Source organism: Macaca mulatta, chromosome 7, assembly GCF_049350105.2.
Source record: "Macaca mulatta isolate MMU2019108-1 chromosome 7, T2T-MMU8v2.0, whole genome shotgun sequence".
NCBI lineage: Eukaryota > Metazoa > Chordata > Mammalia > Primates > Cercopithecidae > Macaca > Macaca mulatta.
Window position 1 is genome coordinate 33469501 of NC_133412.1, and position 21639 is coordinate 33491139.

Genomic DNA, 21639 nt, shown 5'->3' on the forward strand with positions numbered 1-21639 from the left:
ATAATCAGTGTTTATTTTTTTTTTATTATTTTTTTTTATTTTTTTTTTTTGAGACGGAGTCTCGCTCTGTCGCCCAGGCTGGAGTGCAGTGGCCGGATCTCAGCTCACTGCAAGCTCCGCCTCCTGGGTTCACGCCATTCTCCCGCCTCAGCCTCCCGAGTAGCTGGGACCACAGGCGCCCGCCACCTCGCCCGGCTAATTTTTTGTATTTTTTAGTAGAGACGGGGTTTCACCGTGTTAGCCAGCATGGTCTCGATCTCCTGACCTCGTGATCCGCCCATCTCGGCCTCCCAAAGTGCTGGGATTACAGGCTTGAGCCACCGCGCCCGGCCTTAATCAGTGTTTAAAACTTAAAATATACCAACTACAAGTTTTTTACTATATTCCCTTGCAAAAGGACATCACTAAGACTTCTCCCCTGGAAGGAACCTGACTCGCTACACAACTATCTGAATGATGGCATCTGTTACCTAGTTTCAGAAAGTGACAATACCCTTAACCCTCCAGAAGCAACAGGTATTCTGGTAACCCCACATCATTTTTCAAATTTTCTCCTAAGGATAGTCCTAGAAAATCCTCCTTTTGTCAGTTCTCATGAATAAACCCTACCCTAATAGAGCTGACTTAACTCAGAAAGCCATATACTTACCGACGACAAGGAACTCATTAGACATGTTCCACTTCTGACCAGGTGAGTTTACTTGGCCTTCTAGGTGCTGAGCATAGCACGCTCAGTAAAGCAGATGCTTTATTAGGGTATGTTAAGTCACCAAAAATATAGGCTAACTGCATTTTTTAAACCTAGAAATAGCTGGCAAGACATAAAAATGCTTTCTTAGAACACTGGCCCGTTAGACAGCCCTAGAAAATAAGACGGTACACTCTTCCTGGAAGGTATATAATACAGACTTAAATGAACTTGAAATACTCAACCTGTTTTATTCCTGGTTTTAAGCCTTTGATCTCTGCAGCCAGGTGATAGGGAAAAAGTAAGCAAAGGTTGTCTACCGTTTTTTTTTTTTTTTTTTTTTTTGGAGACAGGGTCTTGCTCTGTAACCCAGGCTGGAGTGCAGTGGCATGTTCATGGCTCAATGCAGCCTTTGACCTCCTGGGCTCAAGAGATAATCCCTCAGCCGCCCAAGTACCTGAGAATACATGTTGATGCCATCATGCCCAGCTGATTTTTTATTTTTTGTAGAGATGAGATCTCCCTATATTGCTCAAGCTAGTCTCAAATTCCTGGGCGCAAGTAATCCTCCTGCCTCGGAAAGTGTTGGGATTATAGGCATGAGCCACGGCAACCAGCCCAGGTTGTCCACTCTTACTTCTAAAATCTTACTAGGATTGCTGTTGAATTACTGAATCCATGAGATAGAAATATTTTTCTCTTGTTTTCAGCTGAGTTCCTGGCAAGCTAAATGTTATTTAATTTTACATTAGCCTTGCTAAAGGGAACCAAAATATAGAGCCCTCTTAACCTTTATTTTTTCTAATAACTCCAAAGCAAAACTAGTCAATTTAGGGGACCCAAACATTAGAATTAGTTGGGAGATTGCTTCCTGTTGGTATACACACCTGAAGGCAGTAATATAAACAGGAAGTTCTCAACATCCTGTTATTTATGAATAATATGTAAAAAGTAATTTCTCTTTCTACTCTAGAAACTTGCCCTATAGACCTTACTATTTCATAAATATTGTGTTTCCTAACACCAGTTTCATGAGAAGTTGTATGAGGAAAAGGGTGAAGAGGAATTCAGAGGGAAAAATTTTTGGAACATACTGCACACATAAGGTTGATGACATGTAGCAGCTGATACAGCATTTAAGACATCTTTTAATTGAGTTCATAAACATACTTGACTATGGAACCTTTTTTTTGGTTTAAAGAGATGGGGTCTTGCTCTGTCACCCAGACTGTACTGTGGCGACACAATTGTAGCTCCTGCAGTCTGGAACTCCTGACCTCAAGCAATCCTCCCAGCCTGAGTAGCTGGGGCAACAGCTACCATGCCTGGTTATGGAACCTTTTGCATAACATATTCCTAGTTTATGAAATTGCTACTCCAAGGAGCATTATTTTGGGAAATACTGGACTACTATTTCCCATCCTTCTTTGGTTGATTCTCAGCAGACTACGCCTTTTGTACACCAAATATTAAGAATTATTTCTCATGGGAAGCTGAGGCAGGAGGATCACTTGAGGCTAGGAGTTGATTCAAGACCAGCCTTGGCAATATAATGAAACCTCATCCATACAAAAAACAAATTCTTTTTTTGCCAGGTTTGGTGGCGTGCACCTATAGTCCCAGTTTCTCAGGAGGCTGAGGCAGAAGGATCACTCGAATTGAGCCCAGGAATTTGAGGCTGCAGTGAGCTATGATCATGGCACTGCATGCCAGCCTGGGTGACAGAGTGAGATGATGTCTCAAGGAAAAAAAAGGTTATTTCTCTTACATTTTAGTCCCTACTATACCTCTCAGGTAGTCTAACATAACTGAAGTAAAATAAGGGGACTCAGTAATATAGACTGAGAAACTTTTACACTCAGCTGGGTTTAGCTAGTAATGCTCGGGTGTCGGATATATCAAGGGTAAAATGTTACCTTGACTATTAAACTATGAAAAATGTAGGCCGGGCGCGGTGGCTCAAGCCTGTAATCCCAGCACTTTGGGAGGCCGAGACGGGTGGATCACGAGGTCAGGAGATCGAGATCATCCTGGCTAACATGGTGAAACCCCATCTCTACTAAGAAATACAAAAAACTAGCCGGGCGAGGTGGTGGGCGCCTGTAGTCCCAGCTACTCGGGAGGCTGAAGCCGGAGAATGGCGTGAACCCGGGAGGCGGAGCTTGCAGTGAGCTGAGATCCGGCCACTGCACTCCAGCCCGGGAGACAAAGCGAGACTCCGTCTCAAAAAAAAAAAAAAAAAAAAAAAAAAGAAAAATGTAACTAGATCAGTTTTACAAGTGTATTATGACATTATACATCTAAAAGTGTTACAACTCAGGTAAGAAATTTAGTTTAAGATATGCTGGTTATTGTTAAAAATTACATTTTCACTGCAAAAACATTAAAACATTAAAATTTCTATTCATATTTATGCTACTAAAATATTTTCATTTGTCTTTACTGATAAACAGACAATTTTTCATAGCTTTAAAACTAGAAAAGATACTTCATATTTTTCACTTCTAGTAGATTTCATATTGTCTTCACAATTGGAATCAACTTAAATATCTAACATTATTTTAGCTATTTTACTTTAATGAGCACACTGTAAGTTTTAAAAATGGCATTCAGACAACCTGCTTATAAAAACAGATTGCATTTACAATTATTGGTTACTAAAATTCAGTAAGACGAGGCCAGTTTTTAATTTTTCATTTCAGATTACTTTCTATTTGGAAAATTAAGGAACATTTTCTTGATTATAAACTCATTCTTGAGAAAATCTGTAAAGAATGATATAGCATAGTTTTTAAAAGTCTGGGATCTGAAGTCAGATTATCTGAATTAAATGTCTAACTCTACCAATAAGTAAGTTTTAAATCCTTAGATAAATTACTTAAACTTGTCTGAGTCTGTTTCTTCATCTGTAAAATGACGATGATGACACATTAACCTCACAGGCAAATTATGACGACTGAATGATAAAACATGTGAAGCCTTAGTCTGCCACATGGTAATTAATAAATACTAACAATAACAATAAAAAAGAAACTTTGTTTAGGGGATATTATGTGCATATTTACTTACTTTTTGATAATCACTGTTTGTAAATAACCATCCAGTAAATATTTACTGAGTGTCTTCCATGAAAAGACAGTGTTAAAGTACTAGGGATATAGAGACCTAAGACCCAGTCCTTACTTCCAAAACTTATTTTTGGAGGAGAAAACAAATGAAGCTGGCAATAGCATACTACATGGTAATAGCTTTGAAAGGGATATACATAGAGTACAAGAAAGCTGGGGCCCTTAACACTGGACAGCATGACTAATAGGTTGTCTCATGCTACATATGTTGCTAACCACCACATTCTTTTTCTTCCTCTGGTTTAGATTAGAAAACAAAATACGTCCTAGTTCCCCTTGCAGGTAGGGGTAGCCATGTGACATTACTCTGGAGGTTGAAGTTCCAAAAGTGGTTTTCCTGAATATAAGGAGGTGTCCTGAATAAAAAGACGGCTTCCCTAGAAGAAAGCCCGTTTGCCCTTCCTCACTTTTTCCTGCCTTAGTCTTTGGACTAAAGGCATAGTGGTAGAGTAGGCCATCAGTGATGTGACAGAACAAAAGATAACATAGCAAATAAAAAAGAGACTAGGACTCTGGTTGCATTGCAGTTATTGCAATACTCTTGAATGCCTAACTTTGGACTTCTTATTTGGTGACACAAATTCTTACTACTTTAAGCCACCAGTTGTTTCATTCTACAGTTAGGATTTTCTATTATCTGCAGATAAACACATAGCCCTAGTAGATAAAGATTTCTGAAAAAGGTAACTTCTGAGTTAGTGCAACAAAAGGAGTAGAACTTAGGTAAGTGAAGAAACTCAAGAAGAGCACTGCTGGTTAAGTTAGTAGTACCTACAAAGGCCTGAAGAGGGAGGGAGCATGAAGTGTTCTACAGTAAGCACCTTCCAGTTTCTTGGATGGCTTTAGCCAGGTGATTCCAAACTTTCTCCATCTTCCACTCGCTATGTTTAAGAACTTCAATATTCTGCCCTCAGTAATTCCATATGGTGAGCATTTATTTTTAAACAGTAAGTTCTGTGATGATGAACATAAAATGTAATCCTTGACTAATGTTTAGACTTAGAAACATATATTTATGGAAATTAAGTCAATTTGATCCACATTATGAATTTACACATATAACACCTTCAACTAAAGCTGCTGTGTGTGCTTATGTGCTATGCACTATATTTATACTAATTATCTCATTTAATATATATGACAACTCAGTGGAACAGGTACTATTATCCTTCTTTATACCCATCTAAGTTAGGTTAGAATTATGGGAATTCAGAAAAGAATGGCAGGACAAGAATTCAAACTCAGTTCTGTTTCATTCTATAGGCTCAGCTCTGAGCCACTCTGCTATACTGCTAGTCAGTTGTGGGTTTTTTTTCCTTTTTTTTTTCAGTTTCTAGTCTATTTGTCCCACTTCACTTGCTTAAATCCTTCCTGCATTTATGCAATAAAGTTTTAGTTCCCCACAAGCACTCTGGGGATGAGAGTGGGGGTGGATCGGATTGGTCATCTCTTAACAGGTGAGTATGGAAGGAAGGGGCATACTAAACTGAGTAGAGCAGGAGCAAAGGGAAGAATGACAGAAACAGAAAAAAAAAAGTTCTTCCCTTCTAAAGGAACGAGTTATCTTTATTTACTGGCAAACCAGGAGTGACTCCTAAAACTATTCCCAAATATTTTATAAGTGTATTTTCTCTAAAAGGTATAATTTTAAGGTGGCAACACTCCTATTTTAAACTGCAATATGTTTAACGATTGATTCATTAGTTTATACTCATTCGTACATTCAACAAATATTGATCACATTCATGTGCCTCTGGGTATATTCCAATGCATATGTTCCTACACTCAAGAAGCCAAGACCAAATAAAAATGCCAATTATAACTACCATAAAGGTTACTGTATCACACAAATAAGGGTAAGCACAGGATATCATGGAACAGAAAACATAAAATTCAGACCTGAGAAATCATAGAAGGCTTTCCAGAGGGGTTGATATCTAAGACGAATCATAAAATATAAGTATGTATTACAAAAAAAGAAGGAACAGTCTAGATTAGAGTTTCTCAACCCTCAGCACTCTGACATTTTGGGCTGATAAGTCTGTTATGGGGTAGGCGACATCCTGTTTTGGTGGATGCTGAAACAGCATCCTTGGCCTCTACCCATCTGATACCGGTAGAACTCACCAAGTGTGAAAACCCAAAATGTCTCCATATATTGTCAAATGTCCCCTAGGGGCATAGAGGGCAAATATTGCCTCTGGTTGAGAACCACTGTTCGAGATCTGTGTTTCCAAATCATTAACACTAGCCACATGTGGCTATTTAACTCCAAATTCATTAAAATTAAACAAAAGTTCAATTCCTCAGTCACACTAACCACATTTCAAGTATTCAATAGCCACACATGGCTACTGATTACCATATTGAATACTGCATATATAATATAAAACATTTCTACCACCAAAGAAAGTTCCATGGATAATGCTCTTACAGATTGAGGGAGTAAATATTCTCTTCTATTCCACAGCTTGCTGATAGGCTGTGAGGAGAGTGGAGAAAGATGAGGTTAGACAAAAAAGGTGATGTCTGAGTATGAAGAATCTTCTATGCCATAAGGCAGAGCAATGGGGAGCCAATGAAAGGTTTTAAGCAAAGGTGTGAAATAAACAGAACTTTTATAAAGATGACTATGATGATAGTGTGGAGAACGAATGTGGACAGACTAGAAGCAGAAAAAGAGTTGCAGTATCTCAAATAATTATGATCTGGATTAATTCAGTAGCAGTAGGAATACACAAAAACAGAGCAACCAAGGAGTCAGAACTGATAGGAACTGGTGACTGACTAGTTGTAAAGCAGGCTGAGAAAGAGTCAAGACTGACTTCTAGATTTTTAGGTTAGATGAATGAGTACCATTCACTAAGACAGTATGATAGATAGAATAATGACCCCAGAAATGTTCACGTCCTATCTTTGAACCCCTGGAAATTTGCATGGCATAGGACCAAATTAAGGACCTTAAGATGGGGAGATTATCTTGGCTTCTCTGAGTAGGATCAATGGTATACTCAGGTATCCTGATAAGAGCGAGGCTGAAAGAGATTTGACTACAAAAAAGAGCCCTGTCAGAGTGATGCAATGTAAAAAGGCTCAAGCAGTCATTAATGGCTTTGAAGATGCAGCTACTAGAAGCTAAAAAAGGCAAGGAAACATATTCTTCCCTAGGGTCTCCAGAAAAAAATAAAACAAAACAAAAAACCCATGGCACTGATAACAACTTAGTTTTATCCCCGTGAGACCCATGTCAGACTGCTGGCCCATAGAACTCTAAAATAATCATTTTGTGTTATTTTATGCAGCCTCTAAACATATGTTAATTTGTTATAGCAGCAATAGGAGACTAATACAGATAGTAGAATTGGGGGTATGATACGAGTTTGGCTCTGGAAAAGTTGAGTTTGAAGTACCTATGTGACATTCAGGTAAAACTGATCAGCTGATATAGAGTTGGATTATATGGGCCTAGAGCTTAGGATGGGGACATATAATTAGGAGTCATCGGCATGATGAGATTAATTGAAACCATCAAAGTAGATGAGATTATTTTGGACAAATACAGACAAAATACAAAGCAACAGACGCCCTTGAAGGGTGTGAGAAGGAATGGCCTAAAATGTAACAGGAAAACCAGGATAGTAAGGCATCTTAAGGAATTTTAAAAACGGGAATGTACCAAACTGGGAGGACGAGGGGGTAGTGTGTGTATGGAAATGGTCAACAGAATGAACTGAAAAAGGGCTATCATTTGGGACTGATACTACCTACGATATTCAGCAGAAAGGGGTCACGGTATCCTTTATAAAAGTTTCAGAGGAGTGGTATTAGAAGATTTTTGTTACTGGGGTTCAAAACTGCATGGAAGGTGAGGCATGAGACCAAGTTCAATCAACACTTTGACTAAACTTTGACTTTCTTCTTTCAAAAGGAAGAAGATACAGTGGTAGCTAGAGAAAGGTTGTGGGTTTCAGGAAGGATTTCTATTTTAAAGATGGGGTAAAATTAAGCATTTATTCATGAAAATAGACTAGTAGAAAATAAAAAAATAAAGAAGTACGAGAAAGAGAATGAATCATGACATGAATTCTGAGATAGGAATGGATGGGACCTAGGGGGTAGGCAGAGAGAGATCAGCATTCAGACAGGCAGAAGGACAACTCTTCTGTTGAGAGATAAGGGAAGGAAGACAAGAACTGGTATAGAATTGAGCAAGTATTAAGTTAGGGGCAAGAAATAGTATTAATTTGGTGGAGTACCACAAGGCGACTTCCTATTTTCTCAGAGAAGTAGAAGGCAAGATCATTTACTGGCAGCAAGAAAAGAAAAGGTGAGTTTAGTAGCCTGAGCTAAAGAAGTCTGAAACAGGTTTAGTGGAGAATAGTGGAAAATAAATCACTAAAGAAACAGAGGGTGTAAAGGGGCCTACATATTTTATTGAATCCTTAAAATAGCTGTTAATAGACTGCTGCATGTGGCCACAGTGGAGTACCTGATACTGCAGCAACTCTCCCAGCGCCACCATCGCAAAACGTGAACAAAATATAGGAAACAAGTGTTTTCAGAAAGTGGACAACAAAAAGCATAGACTGTTACACCTGAGAGAGAAAAAACCAAATGAGACGATTCTATCTGAAGATGACTTGACTGTGGTGCAGAAAGGAGCAACTTAAGCAAAGCGAGGCAGCACTGCAGAGCTAAAGAGAAGGAGGTTAGTGTTCGAGGTGGCAAAGAACCATATGGAAGAAAGATAAACAGCTTCAAAATTTACACAAATCTCTATGTAGATTTGGAATTTGGAAACTGTATATATGTAGATAAAAACTCCAAAAGACTGGGCAAAGAGCTACCAGGGATCTACAGGTGGCTGACACATGTTCCAGTTCTGCTGAAACAAACTTCAATACACTTTAAAGGAAAAGAAGGGCAAACTTCAATACACTTTAAAGGAAGACAAGAAAACTCAAATGCTCAAAAACCATAAAAATCAGTGTTCACCACTAAATTAAAAATTATTAGATATGCAAAGAAGCAGAAAATTATGACCTATAATTGCAATGAAAATCAGTAAATAAAATGGACCACAGGCAGGACACAGTGGCTCACACCTGTAATCCCAACAGTTTGGAAAGCCAAGGCGGGTGGATCACCTGAGGTCAGGAGTTCGAGACCAGCCTGGCCAACATGGTGAAACCCCATCTCTACTAAAACTACAAAAAATTAGCCAGGTGTGGTGGTGGGTACCTGTAATCCCAGCTACTCTGGAGGCTACTCCGGAGGCTGAGGCAGGAGAATCGCTTGAACCCAGGTGGCAGAGGTTGCAGTGAGCTGAGGTCATGAAATGCATTGCAGCCTGGGCAACAAGAGTGAAACTCCATCTCAAAAAAAAAAAAAAAAAGAAAAAGAAAAAGAAAAAAAGGGACCACAAAAATGATAGAGATAATACAATTAGCAATCAAGGATTTAAGACAGGTATTTAAGACAGAAACAAAATGATAAGATGATAGAGAAAATGACAGAGAAACAAATGATAGAGGTACTACAATTAGCAGTCAAGGAATTTAGGACAGGTATCTAAGACAGATATAAAATGGAGGATATAAAAAAGAACTTCAAAAAAAAAAGTGGAATTTCAGGCCAGGAGCGAAGGCTCACACCTGTAATCCCAGCACTTTAGGAGGCCGAGGTGGGCGGATCACCTGAGGTCACGAGTCCAAGACCAGCCTGGCCAACATGCTGAAACCCCGTCTCTACTAAAAATACAAAAATTAGCCGGCCATAGTGGCGAGTGCCTGTCATCCCTGCTACTTGGGAGGCTGAGGCAGGAGAATCACTTGAACTCAAGAGGCGGAGGTTACAGTGAGCTGAGATTGTGCCACTGCACTCCAGCCTGGTCAACAAAAGTGAAACTCTGCCTCAAAAAACCAAAAAGTTGAATTTCTAGAACTGAAAAAATATAAGATCTAGAAGAGAAAATTTGTTGGATGGGATTTATAGCAGATTAGATAGTTCAGTGGAAAAGAATAGGAAATGTGATAATATAGAAACAGAAACTATTAGTAAGTACAGAAAAATTGTTTGATAAAAATCTGCATGTGGCTGGGCATGGTTGCTCACGCCTGTAATTCCATCTCAAAGCACTTTGGGAGGCCAAGGGTAGGGGGGACCATGAGGTCAAGAGATCAAGACCATCCTGGCCAACATGGTGAAACCCTGTCTCTAGTAAAAATACAAAAATTAGCTGGACGTGGTGGCACACGCCTGTAGTCCCAGCTACTTGGGAGGCTGAGGAAGGAGAATCGCTTGAACCTGGGAGACGGAGGTTGCAGTGAGCTGAGATAGCGCCACTGCACTCCAGCCTGGTGACAGAGCCAGACTCGGTCCAATGAAAGAATCCACATGTAACTATGATTGGGGGAAAAAAAGAAAAAAAAAAAAAAAACCTCTTAGAAAAACAGAAACAAAAAGTAACATGTTTAACCTGATGAAAGAGTGTCCATGAACAAGCTAACGTTAACTTCATATTATATGGTAAATGAATCACTGTTTTTTTCCTTAAGATCAGGAACAAGGCAAGGAAATTCATTCTCACATTTCTATTCATCTATCTCCCAGAGGTCCTAGCAGTACAATAAGGTGAGAAAAAGAAACTGGCATATAAATTAAGAAGAAATGAGAATTATTTGTATTCGTAGATAATATGATTGAGTGGGTAGAAAATCTTAAAGGCTACATAAAAGCTACTAGATTTAATAGGTGAATTTAGCAAGTTTGAAGGTTACAAGATAACTATAACTATTAGCAATAAAACAATGGATAACAGAAATTTTTAAATGCCACACTCAGTAGCATCTAAAAACTTTAGTTTTAATAAAATGTGTACAAAACCTATACACAGAAAATAACAAAACACACTGAAAGATATTATAGAAGAACCAACTGAAATGGAGATACACTAAGCTCATGAATTAAAATTTGTTAATAAGACATCAATAGTCCCCAAATTGATCTATAAATTCGATGTAATCCCAATAAAAATCCAAATACAACTTTTTTTAAAAGTAAAAATTGACAAAGTAACTCTGGAATTGTTATGGAAATGCCAAAAAAAATCTGAACCATTCATATTATCTGATATCAAGACTTTCTATAAAGCACAGTAAACAAGACAGTGTAGTGATGTCATAAAGGCAGACACAGCAATCAATGGAAAATAAGAGTCTACAAAAAGACCTACATAAAATGATTTTTGATATAGGAGGTGACTGGGGACGACGGGTAGACTTTTCAATAAATGGTGCTGGACAACTGGATATCCATCCATATTATAAAAAATAATACTTGAAGTTCAACTTAAAGCAAACACAAATTTAACACAAAATGGTTCAAACATCTAAAAGAAAAACACTACGACTATAAAACTTCTAGAAGAAAACATAATAAAATCTTTATGAGAAGACTGAGATATCTGGAAAAGGAAGTAAAGAGGTTGGTCAATCCTCCCTACCAACAACTATAAAATGACACAAAATGGTCAGAAAGTAGGCTCTCGAAACCAACTACAGGCAAACAACATATTGGGAAGTGTTTAGTCATTAATGACTACTGAACTTTAGGTAGTAGTAACTATGACAGTCTTTATTTTTCTTGCTTATGGCTGCTACCATGACCTATCCCACATGGTTAGAATAGTAGGGTTGCTAGGATGAGGCAGCCTATGTTTAAACACACAAAGAAAAACACAATGACAATGAGTCAGACAACAGGAAATCTTAATAGAGAAACTAGAGCACAGATAAAGGTAATCAGAGAAAAAAGTAAATAGAGCTTCAGAGAGAAGAGAATAATAATATCAATCATTTCAACATATGTGAAATGGGCATTTTAGAAGGGGAGGAGAGAATCAAGGGACTGAAAAAGTATATGGAAAGATAATGGCTGAAAACATCCCAAATCTAACTAATCTATGTGAGCTCAACAAAGCCCAAGTAGGACAAACATAAAGTGATCCACTATATACACAGTCAAACTGTTAAAAGTCAGAGAGACAAGAGAAGTGAATGAGTGACAGAATGAATCTGGGATAAATCTTAATACCAACAAAAGAAAACTTAAGTACAGGAAGATAGTAATATAATTAATGGCTGATGTCCAAAAGGCAATAGAACAGCATATTCAAAACAATCAAAGAAAAAACAAGCATTGCAACCCCTGCTTTTTTTTGTTCTCCATTTGCTTGGTAAATCTTCCTCCATCCCTTTATTTTGAGCCTATGTATGTCTCTGCATGTGAGATGGGTCTCCTGAATACAGCAGACTGATGGGTCTTGACTCTTTATCCAGTTTGCCAGTCTGTGTCTTTTAATTGGAGCATTTAGTCCATTTACATTTAAGGTTAATATTGTTATGTGTGAACTTGATCCTGCCATTATGATATTAACTGGTTATTTTGCTCGTTAGTTGATGCAGTTTCTTCCTAGCCTCGATGGTCTTTACATTTTGGCATGTTTTTGCAATGGCTGGTACTGGTTGTTCCTTTCCATGTTTAGTGCTTCCTTCAGGGTCTCTTGTAAGGCAGGCCTAGTGGTGACAAAATCTCTCAGCATTTGCTTATCTGTAAAGGATTTTATTTCTCCTTCACTTATGAAACTTAGTTTGGCTGGATATGAAATTCTGGGTTTAAAATTCTTTTCTTTAAGAATGTTGAATATTGGCCCCCACTCTCTTCTGGCTTGGAGAGTTTCTGCTGAGAGGTCTGCTGTTAGTCTGATGGGCTTCCCTTTGTGGGTAACCCGACCTTTCTCTCTGGCTGCCCTTAAGATTTTTTCCTTCATTTCTACTTTGGTGAATCTGGCAATTATGTGTCTTGGAGTTGCTCTTCTCGAGGAGTATCTTTGTGGCGTTCTCTGTATTTCCTGGATTTGAATATTGGCCTGCCCTACTAGGTTGGGGAAGTTCTCCTGGATGATATCCTGAAGAGTGTTTTCCAACTTGGTTCCATTTTCCCCCTCACTTTCAGGCACCCCAATCAGACGTAGATTTGGTCTTTTTACATAATCCCATACTTCTTGCAGGCTTTGTTCATTTCTTTTTCTTCTTTTTTCTTTTGGTTTCTCTTCTCGCTTCATTTCATTCATTTGATCCTCAATCGCTGATACTCTTTCTTCCAGTTGATCGAGTCGGTTACTGAAGCTTGTGCATTTGTCATGTATTTCTCGTGTCATGGTTTTCATCTCTTTCATTTCGTTTATGACCTTCTCTGCATTAATTACTCTAGCTATCAATTCTTCCACTTTTTTTTCAAGATTTTTAGTTTCTTTGCGCTGGGTATGTAATTCCTCCTTTAGCTCTGAGAAGTCTGATGGACTGAAGCCTTCTTCTCTCATCTCATCTTCACAGAATTGGAAAAAACTGCTTTAAAGTTCATATGGAATCAAAAAAGAGCCCGCATCTCCAAGACAATCCTAAGTCAAAAGAACAAAGCTGGAGGCATCACGCTACCTGACTTCAAACTATACTACAAGGCTACAGTAACCAAAACAGCATGGTACTGGTACCAAAACAGATATATAGACCAATGGAACAGAACAGAGTCCTCAGAAATAATACCACACATCTACAGCCATCTAATCTTTGACAAACCTGAGAGAAACAAGAAATGGGGAAAGGATTCCCTATTTAATAAATGGTGCTGGGAAAATTGGCTAGCCATAAGTAGAAAGCTGAAACTGGATCCTTTCCTTACTCCTTATACGAAAATTAATTCAAGATGGATTAGAGACTTAAATGTTAGACCTAATACCATAAAAACCCTAGAAGAAAACCTAGGTAGTACCATTCAGGACATAGGCATGGGCAAAGACTTCATGTCTAAAACACCAAAAGCAACGGCAACAAAAGCCAAAATTGACAAATGGGATCTAATTAAACTAAAGAGCTTCTGCACAGCAAAAGAAACTACCATCAGAGTGAACAGGCAACCTACAGAATGGGAGAAATTTTCTGCAATCTACTCATCTGACAAAGGGCTAATATCCAGAACCTACAAAGAACTCAAACAAATTTACAAGAAAAAAACAAACAACCCCATCCAAAAGTGGGCAAAGGATATGAACAGACATTTCTCAAAAGAAGACGTCTTATTCATACAGCCAACAGACACATGAAAAAATGCTCATCATCACTGGCCATCAGAGAAATGCAAATCAAAACCACAATGAGATACCATCTCACACCAGTTAGAATGGCGATCATTAAAAAGTCAGGAAACAACAGGTGCTGGAGAGGATGTGGAGAAATAGGAACACTTTTACACTGTTGGTGGGATTGTAAACTAGTTCAACCATTATGGAAAACAGTATGGCGATTCCTCAAAGATCTAGAACTAGAAGTACCATATGACCCAGCCATCCCATTAGTGGGTATATACCCAAAGGATTATAAATCATGCTGCTATAAAGACACATGCACACGTATTTTTATTGCGGCACTATTCACAATAGCAAAGACTTGGAATCAACCCAAATGTCCATCAGTGACAGACTGGATTAAGAAAATGTGGCACATATACACCATGGAATACTATGCAGCCATCAAAAAGGATGAGTTTGTGTCCTTTGTAGGGACATGGATGCAGCTGGAAACCATCATTCTTAGCAAACTATCACAAGAACAGAAAACCAAACACTGCATGTTCTCACTCATAGGTCGGAACTGAACAATGAGATCACTTGGACTCGGGAAGGGGGACATCACACACCGGGGCCTATCATGGGGAGGGGGGAGGGGGGAGGGATTGCATTGGGAGTTATACCTGATGTAAATGACGAGTTGATGGGTGCTGACGAGTTGATGGGTGCAGCACACCAACATGGCACAAGTATACATATGTAACAAACCTGCACGTTATGCACATGTACCCTAGAACTTAAAGTATAATAAAAATAAATAAAAAAAAGAAAGAAAAAACAAGCAAACAAAACTGTAAACCAGACATTCTATTTCCAGCAAAACTATCTTTTAAAACAGAAGGCAAAATAAAGACATTCACAGATCAACACAGACTAAGAAAATTCATTACACACAAACCTGTGGTATAATAAATACTAGAAGAGCTGCTTTAGACTGAAAGGGATCATCCTTGACTCTTCTGTTTCCCCTCCACATTGAATCTATCAGCAAGCAAGACCTAGTAATTTTATATCCAAAAATGCCTTAAACCCCTCTACTTAAAAAAAAAAAATCTTCCGTTACTATCATCTGAGCAAGAGCCTTGAATTATCTACTGGACTTCTACAATAGCCTAACCAGTTTTCCTGCTTCTACTCATATCCTCCCCTACCACACAATCCACTGTTCCAACAACAGCCAGGGTATTAAAAACAAAAACAAAAACAAAAAACAAAGCTAGATTGCACTATTTTCTGCATAAAATCCTCTAATCAGCTTTCCATGCACGTAGGATACTACTTGCCATGACTAAATATGTAATAAATGAACTTTTCTATCATTCTCTACTTCCTTCCATAAGTTCCAGCACACTGGGATCCTACATTCTTGAAATACCCCAAACTCGTTCCCAGCTTCAGATTTTTTGTACCTACTGTTCCTTCTACCTCGTGTGTGTCACCAGGAGATCATGACTCAAGGCTGGCTTCTTACTACTCAGGTTGGCACTCAAATGTCATCTCCTCAGAGAAACTTTTCCTGGCCACTCTATCTGAGGTTACCTTACCCACCATCGCTTGCCTCCCTGTCCCTTTTAAAAATTGTGGAATATCATTTATCATTATCTGAATTGTAATGCTTAATTATTTGCTCACTTGTTTAATGTCTACCTCACCCAATAAAATAAAAGGATTATGACAGGAGAGATCTTAGTATCTTGTTTATCACTGTATATCCAGGACCTAACACAGTATTTTAAAATTACTGAGTAAAAATTTACATATATTCTAAAACTTACACTAAAATATAAACACTTTTGTGTTTATATTTTAACTTCTGAACCCTTAAAAGACTTTAAAAAGTTTTGTTCTTATTTAGTATTTTATAAATGTCATATTTTATAATTTATACCAGTCTTCTGCCTCTTCTTAATGAAGAGAAAAAAGTGAGTAATCCTCCAAAGTTATCTTAAGTATTGCAAAGAAAGTGGGTAGCCATAGATAGACAAGAACTGTGTCTGTCTTGCTTACCACTGTACTATGGTACCAAGAACAGGGTCTAGTATATGGTAATCATGAAATAATTACAGAATGACACATAAATGAGACTCTTAAGAGTTGGAAGACAGAGGAAATGCTCTGGGGGTTGGTGACAATGTGTTACTCCCTCCATCCCCAGTCACCACTTTTCTAGTTCTTAAAAGTGCTCTTGAATATATCTCTCTATAACAGACTAAATTTCTTAAGGGCATGGAATATGTCTTTTCTGTTTTGTATTCCTTGTGAGTAAAATTGGCAGACAGAAGATGTTCAATAATTTTAATAATTTTTTGAATGAAATGCCAGAGCATTTGTGTCTTCATTTGTAAAAGGGAACAAGATTACCTACTTCAGACGGTTATTGTAAGAGAAAAAAAAAAAACCCTCAAAAACCAAAAAACCACACAGAAACACCCCCCCACCAAAAAGAAGAGTAAGTGAAAGGAAAAAGAAAAACACTTCCACAAAGTCTTCTTTTAGCTAGCTATTAGGTTAGAAAAGTGAAGAGAACTGATTAAACTTCCTCTTCTCCTATAAACTATTCCTATGTATTCAGCTACCTAGAGGATAATAAGCTAATAATAATATAAGCTAATAAGACATCTTACTATTTCAGCACCAGACACTGAAACAGACCACCACCACCACCACCAACAACAACATAGTCAGGTTAGCTTATAAGCAAGACCAAAACTTGGGTAAGAGAACTTCCCGACTCACAAGTAGGGAAAGAGAATTAACTATACTGACAATTTGGGGAATCTAATAGTACAGAGCCTTCGTATATTCTAAAGCCTAGAGGGTATCCTTTCAGTAGAGATTTTATGAAAGAAATCAGCAGTATTCCAGATGTCCCAGTAGCTGCAATGCTCCTTCCCTCATATGTTTAAAAGAAGACCTAAAAAACTACTACTATACTAACACAATCTAATAACCTATTATTGTGGCTTTAAATCTTAAAAACTGGCAACCCAACACATCAACTAAGCATCTTAAAAGCTGTTTTTGAAAACGAATTTTTACAGTTCTAATAAGTAGAATCTAAACTTAAACGATTATTATGGCTTAATTCCTACAGGGTGCCAACAAAAACATGAAAAATACGCTATCTCAACAAAACTAACCCATTAAACATCTTCAAAAACTTTCTCTAAACAAATTCTTAGAGTTATTAGAATAGAAAAATAAATATCCAGTTTAATTGTTTGTTTAAGCAATCTTTCAGTAAGAGCCAGTTAAGATTCAAAAACGTAATTAACCTCAGATTGTGATTTTATTATTGATGAGATACAGGAAAGTATCTAGGTAGCTTATAAACAATTCACTTGAGGGGGCTGTAATTAAAATATCAAATTTTATTCACTGGAGTTAGATTATATTTAAAATCAATATTTACTTGAAAATTGTATATTTTATATCATGGTAAAAACCTTATTGGAAAAGAACTTTAAGATTAGTTATTTCACTTACCAAAATGCAGTCCACTTTAGATTGTACAGTTTTGCTAAAAGAAAGAGAAAGTTAGGTTAGTAAAATGAAAAGTTTATTCACTGTCTGCAATATTCTCAAAAAGATGTGGTAATTTAGTCTTTCTTACTATGAAAAAATAAATACAGCTTCCTATTAAGATTAGGGATTGTAGCCTAAAACTGTGTTTTTCACAAAGCAAAACAAAAATCTATTTCCCATTCAGTTTACTAAATTTAATCTTAAAGCATGGTCAAAATATTTCCTAAGTTTGTTTTGAATAAACAATTAAATTTTTAACTGTATATAAGTGCAGATTTATTACTATATTTACAAGTATGGCACAGAGCTTACAATAATTACGATTTTTACTGTCTGCCTGCCACTCTGGACAATAATTTGCTTAGCACTTAAAAGTCATAATGATAGACTACAATCTGTAACTGGTAAGGCTTGATACATAAAAGATCTGTTCCCCCCTCTGTCTCAACACACACACACACACACACACACACACACACACACACACACACACACACACACACCAGTAACAAGAATCCCTAGACATAAAAACAATAATAAAAGATTAATATAGTAATAAATTGGGAGGGCAGAAAAATACTTAGAAATAAACAATACAATAAAGCCACTATACATCAATTTAACTGAACTACTGAATATAAGTGAACTGTTAATATATAACACAAATGAAGCCAGTATAAAATAATTTAAACAACTAACCTTTGGATTTTGTTATAACACATAGGAAAGTGAAAATGCAAAGAAATCGTGCAAAGTGTTCAGGAACAGTTAACACTCAATCTTTAAAAGATGTTAAAACCAAATTGTCTTCTGTAAAAAGTTATAAAGCCAAATAAATGTAAACCAAAATTGGTTATTTGCCTTTGTATGTAGTCATACAGCTAAGCTATAATGTAAAAAAAAATTAGTATTTAAATCTCATTTAACACAATCAATAACAAAATTTTATACATGTACCCAGATTTCAAATTTCATTTTCTAAACAATAAAATATGACTGGATTCAGTTTAATTGCAAAGTTCAGAACGACTAAAAAGAGCAAAAAAAGTAAAGAATAACCGTAGGTTAAGAGGGACTGAATTCCCCTTCCCACAATCCTACAAAAGATTTTTAGAGGTTTTAAAATCTCCTTTTGGGATAACTTATATAGCTTATAATTCATTGGCACCTAACTTGTGCTATTTTTCTCTCTTCTCAATAACTCTCTGTTTCCTCTGAGATCTGAGAGTAATCTATAGATTAAGAATTGCTGCTAAAAAAGTAATGTATCCAGGATCCAACCATCTCTCATCACCTTGGTCTAAACAGTCATCATTGGCCAGGAGTGGTGGCTCATGCCTGTAATCCTAGCACTTTGGGAGGCCAAGGCAGGTGGATTGCCTTGGCTAAGAAGTTCGAGAACAGCCTGGGCAACACGGTAAAACCCCGTATCTACTAAAAAAAAAAAAAAAAAAAAAAAACAATTAGCTGCGCCTGGCAGCGTGCACCTGTAGTCCCAGCTACTTGGGAGGCTGAGGCAGGAGAACTGCTTGAACCTGGGAGGCAGAGCTTGCAGTGAGCCAAGATAGTACCACTGCACTCCAGTCTGGGCAACAGAGTGAGACTCCGTCTCCAAAAAAATAAAACAAAACAAACAGTCATTATTTCTTGTCTAAGGTGTTACAACAACCTTTTAACTGGTTTCTGTGCTTCTATCTTTGCCCTATCACCAACCACCACACCCTGTGGGCTACTCCCAACAAAGTGGCCAGAGTGATTCTTTTTGAAGATGACATTAGTCCTTTGCTCCAAAGTCTTTACCATGGCCATAAAAACCCACTATGACCCAATCCTCTGCTGTCTTTCTGGTCTAATCTCATACTAGTCTATTCTTCATTCATTCAGCTCTAGCCAGGCAGCCTCCATGACAGCTTCATGGCAGGAGCGGGCCCTGCACTGGCTTGCTCTGTCAGCCTCTAGGACTTTTCTCCCATATAACTTATCCCTTTACTTTCTTTGTTACTTTGCTCCATGTTATCTTCAACAGACAGTTCTTCCCTGACTTCCCCATATAAAATACTCCCAATCACTCTCTATAGCTCTCATCCTGCTTTATTTTTCATCATTGCACTTATCACCAGTGATATTATAATTTTATTAATTTGTTTACCAGCTATCTTCCTTGACTAGAATTTAAACTTCATGATAGCAAGCTTTGTCTGTTTTGCTCATTGCTGTGTTATCATCTGGTACATGTAAGGAGTTCAATAAAATCTGTTGAATGAATAAATGAAAAATAATTTCGGTCCCCCAGATGAAGAAAAGTCCTTGTAAAGACTGGGACCACTTAAGAATGAGTTTTTATATAAATTAGTATGAAAAGGAAATGTTTATTTTATAACATACAGAGCTCGATATATTTTCATTGTACCAGTAACTGACTACTCTATGGGATTATCTAAGTAGGATGGTTATCTAAGGAGGATGATTTTATCTACCTTAGAGCTTGGTAAAGCTCTAAAACATATATATAAATGATAGCCTTTTAAAGCAGGGGTACCCAACTCTCATCCCTGTTAGGAACAGGGTCACACAGCAGGAGGTGAGCAGCCCAGTGCATTACTGCCTGACCTCTGCCTCCTGTCACATCAGTGGCAACATTAGATTCTCATAGGAGCCTGTGAACCCTATTGTGAACTGTACGTGTGAGGGATCAAGGCTGCATTGTCCTCATGAGAATCTCATGCCTGATGATCTGTCACTGTCTCCCATCAACCCCAGATGGGACCACTATCTAGCTGCAGAAAAACAAGCGGGCTCCCACTGATTCTACATTATGGTGAGTTGTATAATTATTTCATTATATTATTACAATGTAATAATAACATAAATACACTGTACTATAAATGTAATGAGTTTGAATCATCCCCAAACCATCTCCCCCACCCCTCGATCTATGGGAAAATTTTTTGTCTTCTATGAATTTGGTCCCTGGTGCCAAAATGGTTGGGGACTGCTGTTTTAAAGGATAGAGTTATAAAGAAAAATGAAAGCCCTTCTGGTAGACGAGGGCCCTGGAATCACTTAGCCCCTTGATTATTTTTACTTTATACTTAAACATAATAGAACAATATAGATGAAGTTTAAGTTCCCCTTTTCTTCTGCCTAGTCTTATACCCCTCCCTACCTTCTCAAAGGCAACTATCATTAATCCAATGTGTAAACTTTCCAGTTGTTACTTCAAGTTGTTCTTTGTATTAAACAAAAATCTATAAGCAACATACACTGTTCTGTGAAGCTTTTAAATGTTTATGTAAGTTCCATTACACTGTACATATTCTACAATTTTTTAAACTCAACATTGTTTTTGAGATCCATCCATGTTGATACACTCAGATGAAGTTCATTCATTTTAACTACTAAAAATTATCCCATTGAATAAATAATCAGATTCATTCATCTATTTCTCTACTGAAAGGTAATTATGTAGCTTCCAGTTTTTCTACAAACAGTACTGCCATAAGTGTCTTTGTATATGTCTCTTGGTTTATACCTGTAAGAATTTCTCAGCTATAAATCTCGAAGTCAGTTTTCTAGGGCTTATGATTTTTTTCTATTTTATTTTATATTAACAAATTTCTCTCTCAAACACTTATATCCATTTATACTTCCATTAGCAGTATATGATAGTTCTTATTTTCTTATTACCTTGCATATATATGCCATTTATACATGATACAGGTAATACATATATACTAAAAAGTTACTATTCCAATGGACATGAAATTTTATTTTTTTTAAAAATTGTCTTTTCCTCAATTACTAGCAATGCTGTGTGCCTTTTAACCTGCCTGCTAGACATAGGGATTTTCTCCCCCATGAATTGTTGGTTCCTATCCTTTGCATATTTTTAAGTGGAGCTATTTATTACATTATAGAAGCTTTATATATTCTGGATACTAATTCTATTATATATATTTAACTTTGTTAATAACTTTTATTAAAGTTAACATTTTGATCTAGTCAAATAATTTTTTTCCTTTATGAGTTATTTTTGTCTTATTTAAGAAATCCTATCTAAGATTAAAAGCAGTCTATATTTTATTCTAAAAGTTTTGAAGTTAGCTTTTCTC

The 21639-nt window shown here is 37.1% G+C and overlaps 1 protein-coding gene across 2 annotated transcripts in view; it reads right to left on the reverse strand.

The window, feature by feature from the left end:
• Nucleotides 1-21639, reverse strand: part of RFX7 (regulatory factor X7) — a 159366-nt gene that overhangs the window by 75612 nt on the left and 62115 nt on the right. For both annotated transcript variants that reach the window (XM_077939449.1, XM_077939450.1), the window contains exon 3: nt 17489-17522. In XM_077939449.1, the coding sequence (XP_077795575.1) occupies nt 17489-17522 (34 nt within the window). The remainder of the gene's footprint in view (nt 1-17488; nt 17523-21639) is intronic.